General features: G+C 32.9%; 1 protein-coding gene across 1 annotated transcript in view; it reads left to right on the top strand.

Annotated features, from left to right (window-relative positions):
- Window positions 1-15,279, top strand: part of LOC106686460 (uncharacterized) — a gene marked incomplete at its 3' end in the record, with an annotated part of 330,086 nt that overhangs the window by 200,174 nt on the left and 114,633 nt on the right. Inside the window, exon 6 of the mRNA XM_014429795.2 lies at window positions 6,094-6,407. Coding sequence (XP_014285281.1) covers window positions 6,094-6,407 — 314 coding nt within the window. The remainder of the gene's footprint in view (window positions 1-6,093; window positions 6,408-15,279) is intronic.

Here is a 15,279-nt window from a genome sequence, read left to right as displayed (position 1 = left end):
CGTTTGTCGAGATGTAGTCCTAAGTAACAGATCTGTTCGACAGGAATAAGTGGGGTATTATTGAAGGATATTGTAGGGGAGGAGGTCATGGGTTTACGTCGAAGGGTAAATGTGATTTGGTGGGATTTATTGGAATTTTTGTATAACTTAAATATAAAATTCAATTCTTTACACTCAAAACTCAATACAAACATTAAAGAAGAATTAAAAGCCGACTTGTTTTCTTACATTTTATTCGGTATTTTCTGTTATTCTTACTAAACTGTTATTTCTGCAGATGTGATTCTTCTTATGTGCTGATCTTCAGTGCCATATTGGGTGAGCTCATCTAGATAGGGAGCGCGGGTAGCCCAGTGCAAGGCGCGTGGCTACTAACTCCAAGGACCCGAGTTCAGATCCGGTTGGCAGAAAATTGTTTTCTGTTACATTGAGCCGTGAGTCAACTCCTGTGGGTTCTTGGAGCCCACCTGCGGTCCACCCAGCCTCTTAAATTGGGTACCTTTAATTGAGTAAAAATCTGGTGATGGAGCGTGATTCTGACCAAATCTGCCGCTTGCACAACGGTTGTGTCTAGTAACAGTACTTCCTAACAAAGTACTGAACCCCTGACCCTTCATGGGTTGTAACGGTACAGATTTTAATTTTTCATCTAGATAAAACATCTTTTATTATTATTATTGTTAGTAAAACCGAGATCTTCTGATTAAAAAACAATTCTCAACCAACCATTTTTTTCATTTTCTGTAGTTTTTCAGGTTAAAATAAAACATATCTAGCCCGAACCAGATATCAATCCTTCCATTACAAACTCCCTAACCACTCAAACCCATTAGTTTCTTATCTTGCTTCCTCTTTTATTATGGATAATCCTCCGAGGCGTCTGAAAAGAAGATGCCCTCGAGACCTTATATTGTAAAAATGTTTTTAGAGTGCCATTGGTTGTTTCTCTACATGCTTGTGGCATACCATTATGATTTCCTCAAATTTACTTGATGTATTTATGTACAGTTGTAAATATCAATAAATAAGTTTTAAAAAAATACATATTAGTCAAAGCCTCTATTAGTTAATGATAGTTGAAGATCTATAAATAAGCACCAATGCAAACCCATTAACCGATCATCGGTTTACAATGCGCTTATATGTGCATAGGAAGTAAATAGCGAGAAGTAATATTTTTTTTTTTTTTTTTTAATAATTTATATATCGATATTTACAATATACATATAGACAAGTAATTTTGCTGTAGGTGACATAGTGACATGATAAAAACATGTGGAGAATCTACCCACTGATAGAACTCCAATGACATTTCTAGAGGAGAAGATCTCGAGGCCATCTTCTTTTCAGACACCTAGGAGGATTATTAGGTAATGAAGGAGAAGCCAGGTTAGAAACAAGTGGATTTGGGTGGTTGAGAAGTTTATTATGGAAGGAACGGTTTCTAATTCTGGCCAAATCGGCAACATATGGAATATTGAGGTCCTGATGGATGACTTGATTTGTGACAAAGTAAGGAGCATTAAGTATTTTTTCGAAGGATTTTGGATTGTAAGGATTGGATTCTAGAGGAATTTGATGGTTTAGTGGAGCCCCAAAGCTCAACTCCGTATGTCCAGATAGGCCTTATAATAGTCATGTAGATCAGTCGAAATCTACGAGCAGTTTCTTGTCTTTTTAGTCTTGTATGAGAATTCCATGTCAGTCGTTTGTCGAGATGTAAGTAATCTTTTAAACTGACGTTTTATTTCTACGACGTTGCATACAGTTAGTGAAACGATATATACATATACCGATATATTTATTTATATCGATCTTTATAGATTTATAAGATATCTATATATTAATATATATGTATATATACCATTAATACTATTTTAAAGAATTGCTTTAAGAAAAACGATGTACACATCATAACTACAATATCCAAGTTTTCCCTACTTTAAAGATCTCGATACTTTATTATTTTATAATAAAGTCTTTTTAATTTTTTTAAATTATTTATTTAATGTAATTTACAACTGTACAAAATTATGTAGTATGTTTCATATACACTTGAAAATCTTGGGAAGGAACCACCCATTGGTGGTACTTCAAGCATTAATTTAAATTAGAAGGTCCCGTGGCCATCTTCACATAAAGTCAAATCGAAAAATTAAACTCACTCTACAACAATTTACTATTAATGGCCAAACGTTAGTTTGGCTGAAAATCACTGCTGTGGCATTTGTTATTTTTCAAACACTCAAATTCAACACCAAGAGGACACATCTATGACTTAAACTTTCAAAACAATGATGTGCATATTCACTCTCTTTTCAGTCAGTCATTTTGAGGTTCTCAAAACTTTCGAAATCAATTCTTAGTAAACTCGATGACCAAAAATTCGATAGCAGAAAGTAAAATCATATCCTTCCAACTTCGACTTTTCGAGTTTTGACAATAATATTTGTTTTTTCACTAATGTATCTAACCCAGTATTTTGATCCGAGCTTAGATCCGTTACCGAAAATCGGACACATTTTAATAATAAAATCATTTTAAAATTCTATTTTATGTAAGTCAACATATCATTATAGCTAAGCCATCTATTTGAGTGTCGTAATCATAGCAGGATAAGTTTGCCTTAAAATTATATTTGCAACCAGAATAAAAAAAAAAAGCTCAACTTATTAGAAATTTCCGAGTTCGAGGTGCTGGGGAAGATCTATATGAGGTTCGATGAACCACGATTCGCTCCTATGAAACAGTGGAATTCCTAACACTATAGTTTTAATGAAAGATGAACTTCTAATACGAGGCACTTTATATGAGATAACTAAAGTGTCCTAAGTGAATTATAATGAGTAATCTAAGATGAAGTTTGATGCTTGAGTAACTCAGAACTAATTACACACCCTCTAGTTTTGCACTATTAGTTAACCCTTGCCTTGTATTAAGTAAATTCCTGTATTATGTAATGGAATCTCTTTCTCAAGGACTGTGAACCATAAAGAGGTAAAGCACATGCATTAAATTATTATTAGCAATAATGGCAGTAGCTGAAGCTAACTTGATAATACACCGTCTACACAACAACCATCTTAGGACTACTGTCATTTGAGTTGTTGAGAGGTGGGCGGCAAACCACAGGGATCCATTAGAGACGGATATTTACTTGTGTTAGCAACTCTAATGAACGACACGGAAACTTCATTACAATAGCTTCCCCCCTCGGCTTGTAACTGTATTCGAAATAATTGAAGTGGTCTTTATTGAGACTTAGTGTTATACTAAGTACGTTTAATTTGCGCACTCTCAGAAGTCTGCTATCAACTCCTGAATACAGTACCATATATTTTAATATTTTGAAGATAAATGATAGCTGGCAATATGTCGGCTTTTTAAGAATTATCAAACATCTCTTGTTAAAGCCACCTAAAATCGACGTAATCTTTTTCAGAGAAGCTCTAAAGAGCAAAAAAAAACATTTACAAAATTAATAGTTATATATAAATAAATTTATTCATACGGCTGCGAGACCTGACTCTAACAGGTATAAAATGCTAGAAAGCAGAATCGAGAGATTTGTACTGAAAGTATTAGTCTTATTACAAGAGCAATCTGGCATCAAAGCCGTAACACATTGAGGAGAAGAACTAACAGTGAACAGATTGAAGGAGCTAATAAGTCAATAGCTCAAGATATGAAGGCAAGGAGGTTAAGATGGGCGTGACATATGGCTCGAAGCAATCCATCAGGACTCCTCTACACAATGTATGCCAGTATAGTTGGTAAGAGACCACATGGGAAGCGAAAAATCAGATGGATAGACCGAATCAACAAAAATGTAGACCAAGATAGGCAGGCGTGGAGAAGGCTGGATCTATCTAAATAAAATGTTTGAATACCAACACTTAACGCACGCAGACAAGATCTGGTATATATTATATGAACTACTAATCACGACTTGATAGCCGATTAAAGACCGAAGATTGTTGATCCATTGCTAGGCGACACCAAAGGAATAAGCCCTGGGGTACCTCCAGTCGCAAATGCCGTAGAGAGGAAGTTGCACTGACTAGGCTGAGAATAGGTCACACGAGGCTCACCCACTCCTATCTTATATCAAAAGAAACACCTCCGAACTGCCAGTATTGCAATAACAATTTAACAATAAGCCATGTTTTCCAACGATGCCCATATTTTACACCACACCTCAATAGCTTGGGACTAAGCCAAGATATCTCAAAAACCATTGGAGACGATGATAAGGCAATAGAATTGGTGTTCCAGTTTTTAAAATCACAAAATTTACTGACAAAAATATAACTTGATCAGAAGAAAAAAAAATAATAAAAAAAAAAAATTTTAAAAAAAATTTAAAAAAAATAAAATTTAACGAATATTAGCAAAATTAAATAAAATATAAATGGCGTTCATGACCAATGAAGTTTGGCGCCACTAAACAACCAAACAAACAAACAAACCAAAGAAATAACCCACACTATATTATTATTTCATTTCAATATTACAATACAAAATATATGTTAATATATCTGTTTCTTATAAAAATATAATAAACTATTACAGAAAATAATAAAAATAAAATAAATGTTTAAAAATTTAATTAAATATTAAGACTATTGGCGAATTAATAATTGAGCTTGACGTGAACATCTCTATTTTAAATTATACTGTGCACCTTATTTCTCGATGTATGAGTACCATGTATCTGATTGTGACAGAGACAACTGTCGGAAAATGGTATGAGTTGCGTTAAAAAAAATATATGTACGATTTAATAGAATAACTAATTATTTGCAACCTAAGTATCGTCCCACTTTGTTGGCTTCATCAGGACTGAATCCTTGTAGATTGAGCTAGTATCTTTGTATTTTCTACCGTTTTGGTTGTCTTTCTTGATCGCTAAGATCGTGAAAATCTTTAGCCACCTTTACAAGGTTCCTCCACCTATATTGAGTTGGGTGAACATCATTCAGGGGGCAGGGAGGGTTTCAGTTTAAAATGCGTCGTTTATCTGCGTCCTCAATAATGTTATTCTTGCATGATTTGTAATAAATTATAAATATTAATAAATCTGCACTACAACCCATGAAGGGTCAAGGAATATCTATGAAGGCCAAGCTGTGCTTGGTAAGGAGTACGGTTACTTGACCAACTGTTGCACAAGGGAGAGATTTGGTCAGAATCACGATGCACCGTTAGTTAGATTTTTTCCCAAGGGTACCCATTTTATGAGGCTGGCTAGAGCCTGGAAGACTCCTGAACCCTCAGGATTGACTAAATTTAGGTTATAGATGATTAATTAAAATCATTAATTCTTTTGATATATGAAAAGTGAAAAACTTAAAAAAGAAGTTAATAAATTAAATTAAAGGTAACATATTTAAAAAAATTATGTTCCAATAAATTAAATGAATCCCCAGATAAATTTTAAAATAAGAAGTAAATAAAATTTATTTTTGATTATAGGCAGCACTGGGTTGAGCTATCCCGCCGTACTACCCTACAACTGTACAATGACTGGGCTGGGTTACCTTAAAAAAAAAATTAAAGAGAAAAATCCGTTTAGAATATTCTTATCCTTTTAATATTTTAAAAATTTAAAGTTAATCAGTTGAATTTATCGGTGTTATAAATTATTTTCTTAATTGTGCTACAAAACTGAACTAAATGTGATTATTTCGGGAAACATTTACTCGTGACGGAATAAAACGGAGTTAGTTTTCGGCTTCAGCTCGCCAAAAACATATAGATCCGCTAAAATAATAGAATCAAATTTTTGGTGGTTTATCTGAGTTATTTTCCAATATCCCTCACCGCATAGGATTTGCTTTAATGACTCATTCCAAAAATTAATATCCAGGAGTGCGAGAGCATGTTTTTCTTCCTCTTGTTTACATGTTAGTAATAAATGTGATGTGTTTATTTATTTTAATTGAATCCCTGGTGAAGTAGGATGAAGAATAAAAACATCTAAATTGATTTGTGTGACATCCTATTTACGTTATTATAATAATATTCGCTGTTTTATATGTATGTTTTTCCAGCATGAATAGATTTCCTAAAATATTTCTGTTTTCCTTGCAGACTGGAGCCGGAAAAGAAGTGCGAGAGCAATTACAGCAGTAGTGGGTCCAGCAGTAGCCTCTCGAGCGGCGGGGCCGGAGAGGTGCCGCTGGTCTTCAGCAACGCCCTCCACCTGGCGGTAGAGTACGGGGCCGTCGATGTCCTCAGACTCCTCCTCAAGTACGGCCTGGAGCCGAACCAAGGAGGTCGAGTGCCGGGCTACAGGTCCAAGAGGGCCAGCAGGGTGTCTCCAAAGCCCCCCGACCCGCCCCCGCCTGCACAACCGCCTCCGCAGCAGTCTTCGGCCCAGCTTACTCCGCAGCCCAGTCCATCCAGTAAGTACTAATATCATATTTGAATAATATAAATTATCAGGGCTATAATTGAATAATTTAAATAAATAAATTTAAAATAATAGTGCGGATGAAGGGAGTAGGTACCGCCCATCTATCTAGTGTGAGTTACTCTAACCTCAGAATCCAATTAATAACATGTATAACTAAATGTAGAAGCGGTTACGTACTCTTTAAAACATAACCTCAAAAAACAGAAATTTGTTTTCCTAAAATTTACTATTTGTAACATAACCCGTTTATACACTAACCCTTTTCATTATGAATGTTTCTAAAGGAAACTTTACAGATTTCCCTTATTACTCTAGAAGTCGTATGCCATCTAAGGCATGACTTTGAAGTGTTTGAGTGAAACTAGATTCTCTTGAATTCCGCAAATCCTGCATTCTACCTTTCCTTCTAATCTGCCAATAGCATAATCTTTAAAAAAATAATGTCTTTTTTATTTATTTATTTAATGTAATTTACAACTGTACAAATAATAAATACAATAAGTAACTCTGTGGACTGTTTTATTTACACATGAAAATCTTGGGAAGGAACCACCCATTGGGGGTACTTCAAGCATTAATTTAAATTAGAAATTCCTTAGGCTATCTTCTTTTCAGACGCCTTGGAGGATTATGAGGAATTGTTAAGGATGAGAGATTAAGAATCAATAGGTTAGGATGGGTAAGGAGTTTGGAATGAAAAGACGCATATCTGTTTTGAGCCAATTCTGCAACGAATGGGATACGCAGGATTTTGGATTGTAAGGATTGGATGCGAGAATTTGATGGTTTGGTAGAACCACATATATTCAATTCCATATATTCAAATTGGTCTGATTATCATAGTGTATAATAATTTTTTGTAGTGCATTGGAAGTTTAGAGCGTATGTCAAGAAGGTGTTGTAGCAATTGAAATCAAGGAGCAGTTTCTTGTCGTTTCAGTCTTTTATGTGGGTTCCATGTAAGTAAGTCACTTGTCAAGATGAGTCCTAAGTATCGAATCTGTTCAACAGGCGTTAGTGGAGTACTTAGAAAGGATACTGTAAAGCAGGAGGGTAGAGGTTTAGAGACGGGGAGTAAAGGTGATCTGGTGGGAATTGCCTGGATTTATTTTGATTCTTCAGTTTTGACACCATTCTTCAATGGATGCTATATGTGTCTGTAGTGTTTGTGATGCAAAATAATGTCAACAGCGTGGGAAAAATTTAGGCTTAAGCGTACATTCCTCCTTGATATGTACAAACGGTTCTATAAATGTAAAGGACCGTTACGTAAATTAGTTTTCTTATTTTAAACTAGTACTACTTGTAATTAAATTAGAACATTTACTTTTCACGAAATACGTTTTTCAATTTCAGGTACTTTTCAAATTTTGCTCGATTTAACTATCTTAAAGTCCCTTCTTCCCGTTTTAAGCTAATATTTCAAAAGTGATATTGGACCGTCGCTACCTGGGGGTCTTGGCGAAACGGATCCTGCGGGGAAGGATTTCATTTTTTTTTTTTTTGTGTTATGATCTCCTCTTGTGAGGTTGTTACATGTCGTGTATCGACCAGCATACTCACAATAATTGTCTGTTTGAAAAGTCAGATAAGTAAGGCCATGGAGGTGGGAGTGGATGGTTTTAGTTCGTGATGGTGTTCTGAAAACTAAAACATTGATTTACGGACGGTTCTATGTCAATATTGATACATTTTTACCTATGAATATGTTATTTTATACACAAAAAATTTTCTCAATATTTTATCTAGTTTTTAATTCAACACATTTAAATTTTAATAACTGTACCCATTTTCATTAATATTTAAACCAATTTTATACGTGTGATTAGATCAAACAGAAGTGTTATTCACAGATATGGAACTACTTTATTTGTTATTCAATTGGGCGCCACTTCAGTTACGAGGCTGCTACGGCGAGGCGATTCTTCAAATCTCTCGGGTACAAACTATCTGCTCAAAAAGAAATAAAATTTTAGTGTAATGAATTTAAAGAAGCCAAAGGAGTGAATTTAAAGTAAACCTTTGGTATGCTCTTCCTTAGGAACGTTCATAAATGCTGACCTTAAGGAAATTCATAGTTAGTTTACCATCAAACAAACATAACTTAGCGGCAAAATTTCAAGATAATAAGTAGTAATATCTTTTAAACAATTTCAACCATTGACTTATGATATTAGCTAATTTCTAATTTTGATATACGTTAATTGATTACTCAGTATTTTTAATTAGTGACATTGCATATATCATGCCTTTCTGGCATTGCAGAGACCATAGATTGCCACGATTAAGTAATTTGAAGATATACCAATTTGGCTTTGCACCAACAATATGTAATATATCACAAAGGACATGAGTAGTTAAATTATTTTGAAAATATTGAATATTTACTGATGAACATTGAAGTCCACATAGAATTAAGAAAGTAAAACGGCTAATAAAATGTTCCGATAAAACCTGGAAAATAACCGGAAGTATATTTGAAGAGACATGGTTGCAGACAGTTATGTCAAGGGAAGATGGATGACTTCCTGTTGGAAGGAAATAAACTCTGAGCTGGTAGTTGTTTTGCAATTCAGGAGGCATGTGTCATCTCAGAGCAATTCCAGCCATTCTTACCATTTACAGCACTCCTATTCCGGCCATCTCACCTTTTAAATTATTTATTATAACACCGTTTGCTACCGAAAAGAAAATTTCTCGATTAATTATTCAATTTTTATTTTAAGAATGTTTATATTATATTGCATAATAATATATCCACGTTGGATCAAATTGCAAATTAATAATAAATTTAAGAAAATTGGGTAATAATCTGGCAGTCGAGCGTGATTCTGACCAAATCACCTTCTTGTACAACCATTGGTCTTGTAACAGTACTTCTTTACAAAGTACTGAACCCTTGACCCTTCATAGGTTGTAGCAGTACAAATTTAAATTTAAATTTTAAATGACAAAAATCGAAGAATTAAATGAAGAAAAAGGTGGAGGAAGAAACATTGAGTAAAATTATTTATTATTTTATTTACTAAGATTAAAATAATAAATAAATTAACTGAAAAGATTGCTCAGTTGTATAAATAAAATTATCTTCCTTTAAAATGAAAATATAAAAACTGAATCCAGCAATGGTTTTTAAATTGGGTCACTCTTATTGTAAATGAACGAATTATTTGCATAAGATGAACAAATACGTAGTACTTATATGATTTTTTATTAATAAGTGGCATTTTTTTAAGTTCATAAAGATATTGCATATTTATATCGATTGTATTATTTTAAGGAAGAGTTCCAACATTTTTTCAACTCTTTTTTTTTATTTATTTAATGAAATATACAACTGAACAAAATAATAAATACAATAAGTAAATAAGTGGAATGTTTCATTTACATTTGAAAATCTTAGGAAGGAACTACCCATTGGTGGTAGATCAATCATAAATTTAAATTTGAATGAGTCCAAAATCCTTCGTAAAATGCTTAATGCTCCTTACTTTGTCACAAATCAAGTCATCCATCAGGACCTCAATGGTCCATATGTTGCCGATTTGGCCAGAACCAGATACCGTTCCTTCCATAATAAACTTCTCAACCACCGAAGCCCACTTGTTTCTTACCTGGCTTCTCCTCCATTACCTAATAATCCTCCTAGGCGTCTGAAAAGAAGATGGCCTCGAGATCTTCTCCTCTAGAAATGTTATTGGTGTTCTATTGATAGATTCTCCACATGTTTTTATCATGTCACTATGTCACCTACAGAAAATTTACTTGTTGTATATATGTACATACAGTTGTAAATAACAATAAATAAATTATTAAAAAAAAATTAAATGTCCCGTAGCCATGTTCTTTTCAGACGCCTCGGAGGTTATCAGGGATTAATTGTTAAGGATGAGAGATTAAGAACAAATGGGTTAGGGCCCTGTTTTAGGCCAAAACTGCTACGATTCCATTCGTTAAGGTCTTTGTGGACGAGATTATTTGGAATGTACCGAGCATCAAGGATTTTACGTAGGATTTTGAATTGTAAGGATTGGATGCGGGAGGAATTTGATGGTTTGGTTTCTTGTCGTTTTAGTCTTGTATGTGGATTCGAAGCAAGTCTCTTGTAAAGTTGGAGTCCTAAGTATCGAATCTGTTCTACAGGCGTTAGTGGAGTATTTAGAAAGGATACTGTAGGACAGGAGGGCAGAGGTTTACGACAGAGAGTAAACGTGATCTGGTGGGATTTGTCAGGATTTATTTTGATTTTCTAGTTTTGACACCATTCTTCAATAGAGGTTATTCAACTCCTAAAATATTCATTACACTGGACGTTTCAAGCTATACCCACACATCTCCAACATCCTTCATATTTTCTTCTTTACTTATTATGAATGTTCCAATAATAAAGAGCAGTGAAATTAGATTTATGTTTAAATCCTGTTTGAAATAGTGTAATTGATAAATAACTTTGTAAAGCTAAAAAACTGTTTAGTTTCTGCTGCATGTTTATTGGTCTAAACAACAATGTTTATTCTTAAACAAAAAACGACACATTAAACAATTATTATAAACAGAAATGTTAAGTTATTTTAGAGATACAAAATAAAAACCTTTCAATTATTCAATCATAAATTATAAATAATAATAGGTTTAAAAGAAATATACTAGTGGAATAAAAATGTTGATATTAATTCAGGTAGTGGCAAACCCATTTCAGTTTCTTTGCTCACGCCAACTATTGCCCCTGAAGACATTAACAATCTTGCCACCACTAGTTCCTAGTTTTATTCACCTATAATGAAGTCTAGAAGAGACACCTTATATATTTTCTTTCCTATAGAAACTCTCCACTTAATGAACAACCATAAAGTGTGAAAACACAAGCGGCTGAATGTTCTTACAGGGGAAAAAAATTAAAATAACAGTTAAAAACTGTATGAATAAGGACTAAAGGAGCGATCCAAGTTGTGACCTAACTTCGTTAACAAAGTTGGTTTTGCTCCAGCCCCCCTCCCCCTCACTACCCTTCCTCATTCCCAAACTCTAATTACATTTTTTGAAGTAACCGAAACGAAAATAATGACCCTGAGGATAATTACTTTCCTCTTACTTTGGATTTACTTCGACTCTCTGGTTCCCTTTTTAAAAAAACATTATTCAAGACAATTAATTAACGCAATTAATAAGAGTAGCCAACTTTTTAACGATCAACTGGCTTTAAGTTTTTTTTTTTTTTTTAATGTCTTTTATCTATCGTCGTAACCGATCCACTTAACCAGTTTCAGCCTTTTTTCTCTACTGTGATATAATAATGAGGCTACAAGATATAGGAGGCTTTGCTGAAAGTTTCCTCGCTTGAGGGATTAAGAACTTACAGTTTTGTGTTTATGGAGTTTGTTGGAAATACTAATGTTAAAAGCGTGTTTGTGATTATTGCTATATTATAAAGAGCTTGTGGATCTCGGATTTTAAGCAAAGGATAAAGGAATATTTCAGAAATATTCATCAAGTGAGATAAGAGACTCCCTGCAAGTCATAATAGAAGTAAACGATTTTAGATTTTATCTTGTTTCTGAAAGACAAATACATACAAATTCATCACTCAATATACAATTATAAAACCAAACCTGTGTCTAGTACTCCATTACAAAAATAATAAACAAAGTTAAAACAAGTTCTCTATAACAAAACAATAAACAAAAAAAAAGACTGGATAATTCACAATTATTTTTTTTAGATATTCTACTTATTATTTATTGATATATATTACAATCTGCCACACAGTTGTGGGCAATAGCTAATAGTGATGAATGATCTCATACATACTAAAATAAAATAAAATAAATTAAATAAATGAATAAAAAAAAAAAAATAATAACCAAAATAAACATAATCAAACTATCAGTATGAAAAATAAATAAAATAACATAATGATAAAATAATATAGTCTCTAGTCACATTTACACTCTAATATACAATATTTACACAATCGACCTGAGAATTCCTGAGCCCACTCTATCCCCCACGTGTGAGGGTTAGAGCAGTACTCAAAAGATCCCAGTGCATCCCTCTCGCCGCATCACTGGTAGTGAACACAACTATTAACAGAACATTCATTCATTACTCCATTATAATTAACTTAAAATAATCAGAATTCATTTTAATAAACGAAAGTTTGATATAAATAAATATATTAATTGGCTTCGAAAACTATTTAAATAATATAATTTATATGTCACATACAAAATTAAACTTATTACATACTGTTACAATTTAAATATATAGTCTGTTCAATTTGGCTTCACAATCAATTTTCAATGTTTTGTAAGTCGCAAGATATAATAGATGTATACGAAAATATTATAATATGTATTTTTTAAATTTTATTTATTTATTTTATACCAAATCGGCCTGTGGGCCTTACAAGGTTGATATGACCGTTACATTATACTCTAATGGTAAAAAGAAACAAGTTGATTTGAAAAAGGGACGAGATAAGAAAAAAAAAAGTAAAATAGAGGTAGTGTGAATAATGAATTAATAAATATAGAATTTATAACAGGATGTCCTGCCGATGCCGGGGCTTCAGTCTTCGGGTTGAGGTTGGGTTTCTCAGGTTATAGGTCACTGCTCATTTAACTGTCGGCAACTGGGAGTGGAACTTCATGAATTTTTTTTTTTTATGTAATCCTCTATTGACTCCATCTGTAATTCGCGATGCAATTGGCTATTTCTTATGAACCAAGGAGCATTAATTGCGATTCTTAGGACTTTATTTTGAAAAGATTGTAATTTTTTCCTTTTCGTGAAGGATGCCGCTCTCCAGACTTCACAGCCGTACATCAGCAGTGGCCTGAGAATTGTTTTAAATATAATAACAGTTGTTTCTGGTTTTGGTTTGGAATTTCTGTTTAGGATAGGATATGTTATGGCTAACCTTGCGTAGGTTTGAGTTAGTTTGATGTTAATATGGTGAATGGATGGTAAGGCGGCGATTTAGTAGAATTCCCGGGTACTATAAGAGGTCCATTGCAAAGGACTGATCTACAAGATTATACTAAGGTGTATCTTGATATACGGAGTTTGGGGCTCAACTAAACATTCGAATTCCTCTCGTTTCCAATCCTCAATCAAACGTCCTTTTTAAAATCTTCAATTCTAACTTTGTCACAAATAAAATCATCCATAAAGGCCTCAATGTTCCCTATGAAATAGATTTAGTCCCCGCCAGATACTAATCCTTCTCTTATAAATTTCTTAACCACCGAAGCCCACTAGTTTCTAGCCTAATTCTTTCATTCTTGACAATCCTCCGAGGCGCCTGAAAACAAGATGGCCTCGAGACCTTATGTAGAGATGTTATTAGAGTGCTGCTGCCGTGATGCACCCCAGGGTACACCCAGCCTCATAAAGTAGGTTCCCTTGGGGAATTCGGCGAAAATCTGGCGTTCTAGCGTGATTTATTAACTTGAAGTGATATATCTATCTGAGGACCATGGTTCTTTAAATTTCAGCTATATTAAAAAAGTTTTACTATGGTCTTAGAAATAAAATTTTACCTTAATGAAACAACACAGTCAGAGAAAATTTAGGATTTTTAAGGAGTTTTCAGTCCACTATATTCAAGATTCTACATCTTAATGCTATTAGCGATTCTCACAATTTTAGATACTTTTTAAAAATTCTAACTAAAAACCCAGGGACTAAATTTTAACTAATTATAGTATCAAATTATATAAATGAATGGAATATGGTCCGGGTGCGGTCAAAAAAATCAAATAGTAGATAATTATACTATTTTATGGAGCCAACGTTTCGCCTCACGTTGCAGGGCTTCGTCAGGGCTAAAAGAGATATAAACACTATAGTTACAAAAAAAAAAAAACATAAGCGAAAAATAACAGGGGTATACAATGAAAAGTAAAATTATATAATATTAAAGTAATAAATTAAAATAAGAAAAATTAAAGGTTGTAAACAGTAAATGAAAACGGTAATAGTAACATACATATATAAGAGATAAAATAAGAGAAGAAATATTAAAGAAAGAACGAATTAAGAGATGAAAAAATAAAAGAATAAAATCAAATGATGAGACAGAATTCATAACTGTTTTGACGGAAGTCAAAGTCAGAATGAGCCATTTGTGTTGGGAGGAGTGGGGATGGCAGTTTAGCATACCAATAAGAACGAAAATAATTTTAAAGTTAACATTGTAAACAAAATTTAAATATACATAAAAGAGCGAGAGAAGAGATATTAAAAAAAAACTCAGATAGAAAAAGAAAGAAGAAATAAAGTATAAAATAATGGGATACAGTATGTGTAAGTGATTAAAAAAGATAATATACCAAATGAGTGGGAATACAGAGAAATGTAAATTACAATAGAAAATTAATAATAAAGTAATTAATATAAGTAAATTTAAGAAGGTTACAGATGAATATAAATTAAAAGATAAAATACATGAATATAAATGAAAAGGGAAGGATAGTAAATATAAAAATAATTAAATAAGGGGTGAGAATTTAGAGAAACGATAATAAAAGATATGACAAGAAAGTGGGCTTCTGAAATGCAGAACAAGGTGAAAAGAAGTATTATGAGGGTTTTTTTATGTTCAAAATGTGGTGGTATGTAAGGGAAATTACATACATATTATATAAATAAGATATATTCAAATACAAGATATTAGATTATATACAAATTATATAAATATTTTCTGATTATTGTTGACGTTTATATCCATTCTCACAATCTTAGCTATATCAAAAAAATTTCTCACTAACAAACAAATAGACTATACTAGATAATAATAATAAAAATGATTTTTCAGTGATTTTATGTAATTGAGGGATTCAAATGCATTAAATTGCTAC

Source organism: Halyomorpha halys, unplaced genomic scaffold (genome assembly GCF_000696795.3).
Source record: "Halyomorpha halys isolate HHAL.00 unplaced genomic scaffold, Hhal_1.1 Scaffold823.1, whole genome shotgun sequence".
Classification (NCBI taxonomy): Eukaryota; Metazoa; Arthropoda; class Insecta; order Hemiptera; family Pentatomidae; genus Halyomorpha; species Halyomorpha halys.
Note: the sequence above shows the minus strand (reverse complement) of the source record. Positions and strands in the feature narration are given on the sequence as shown.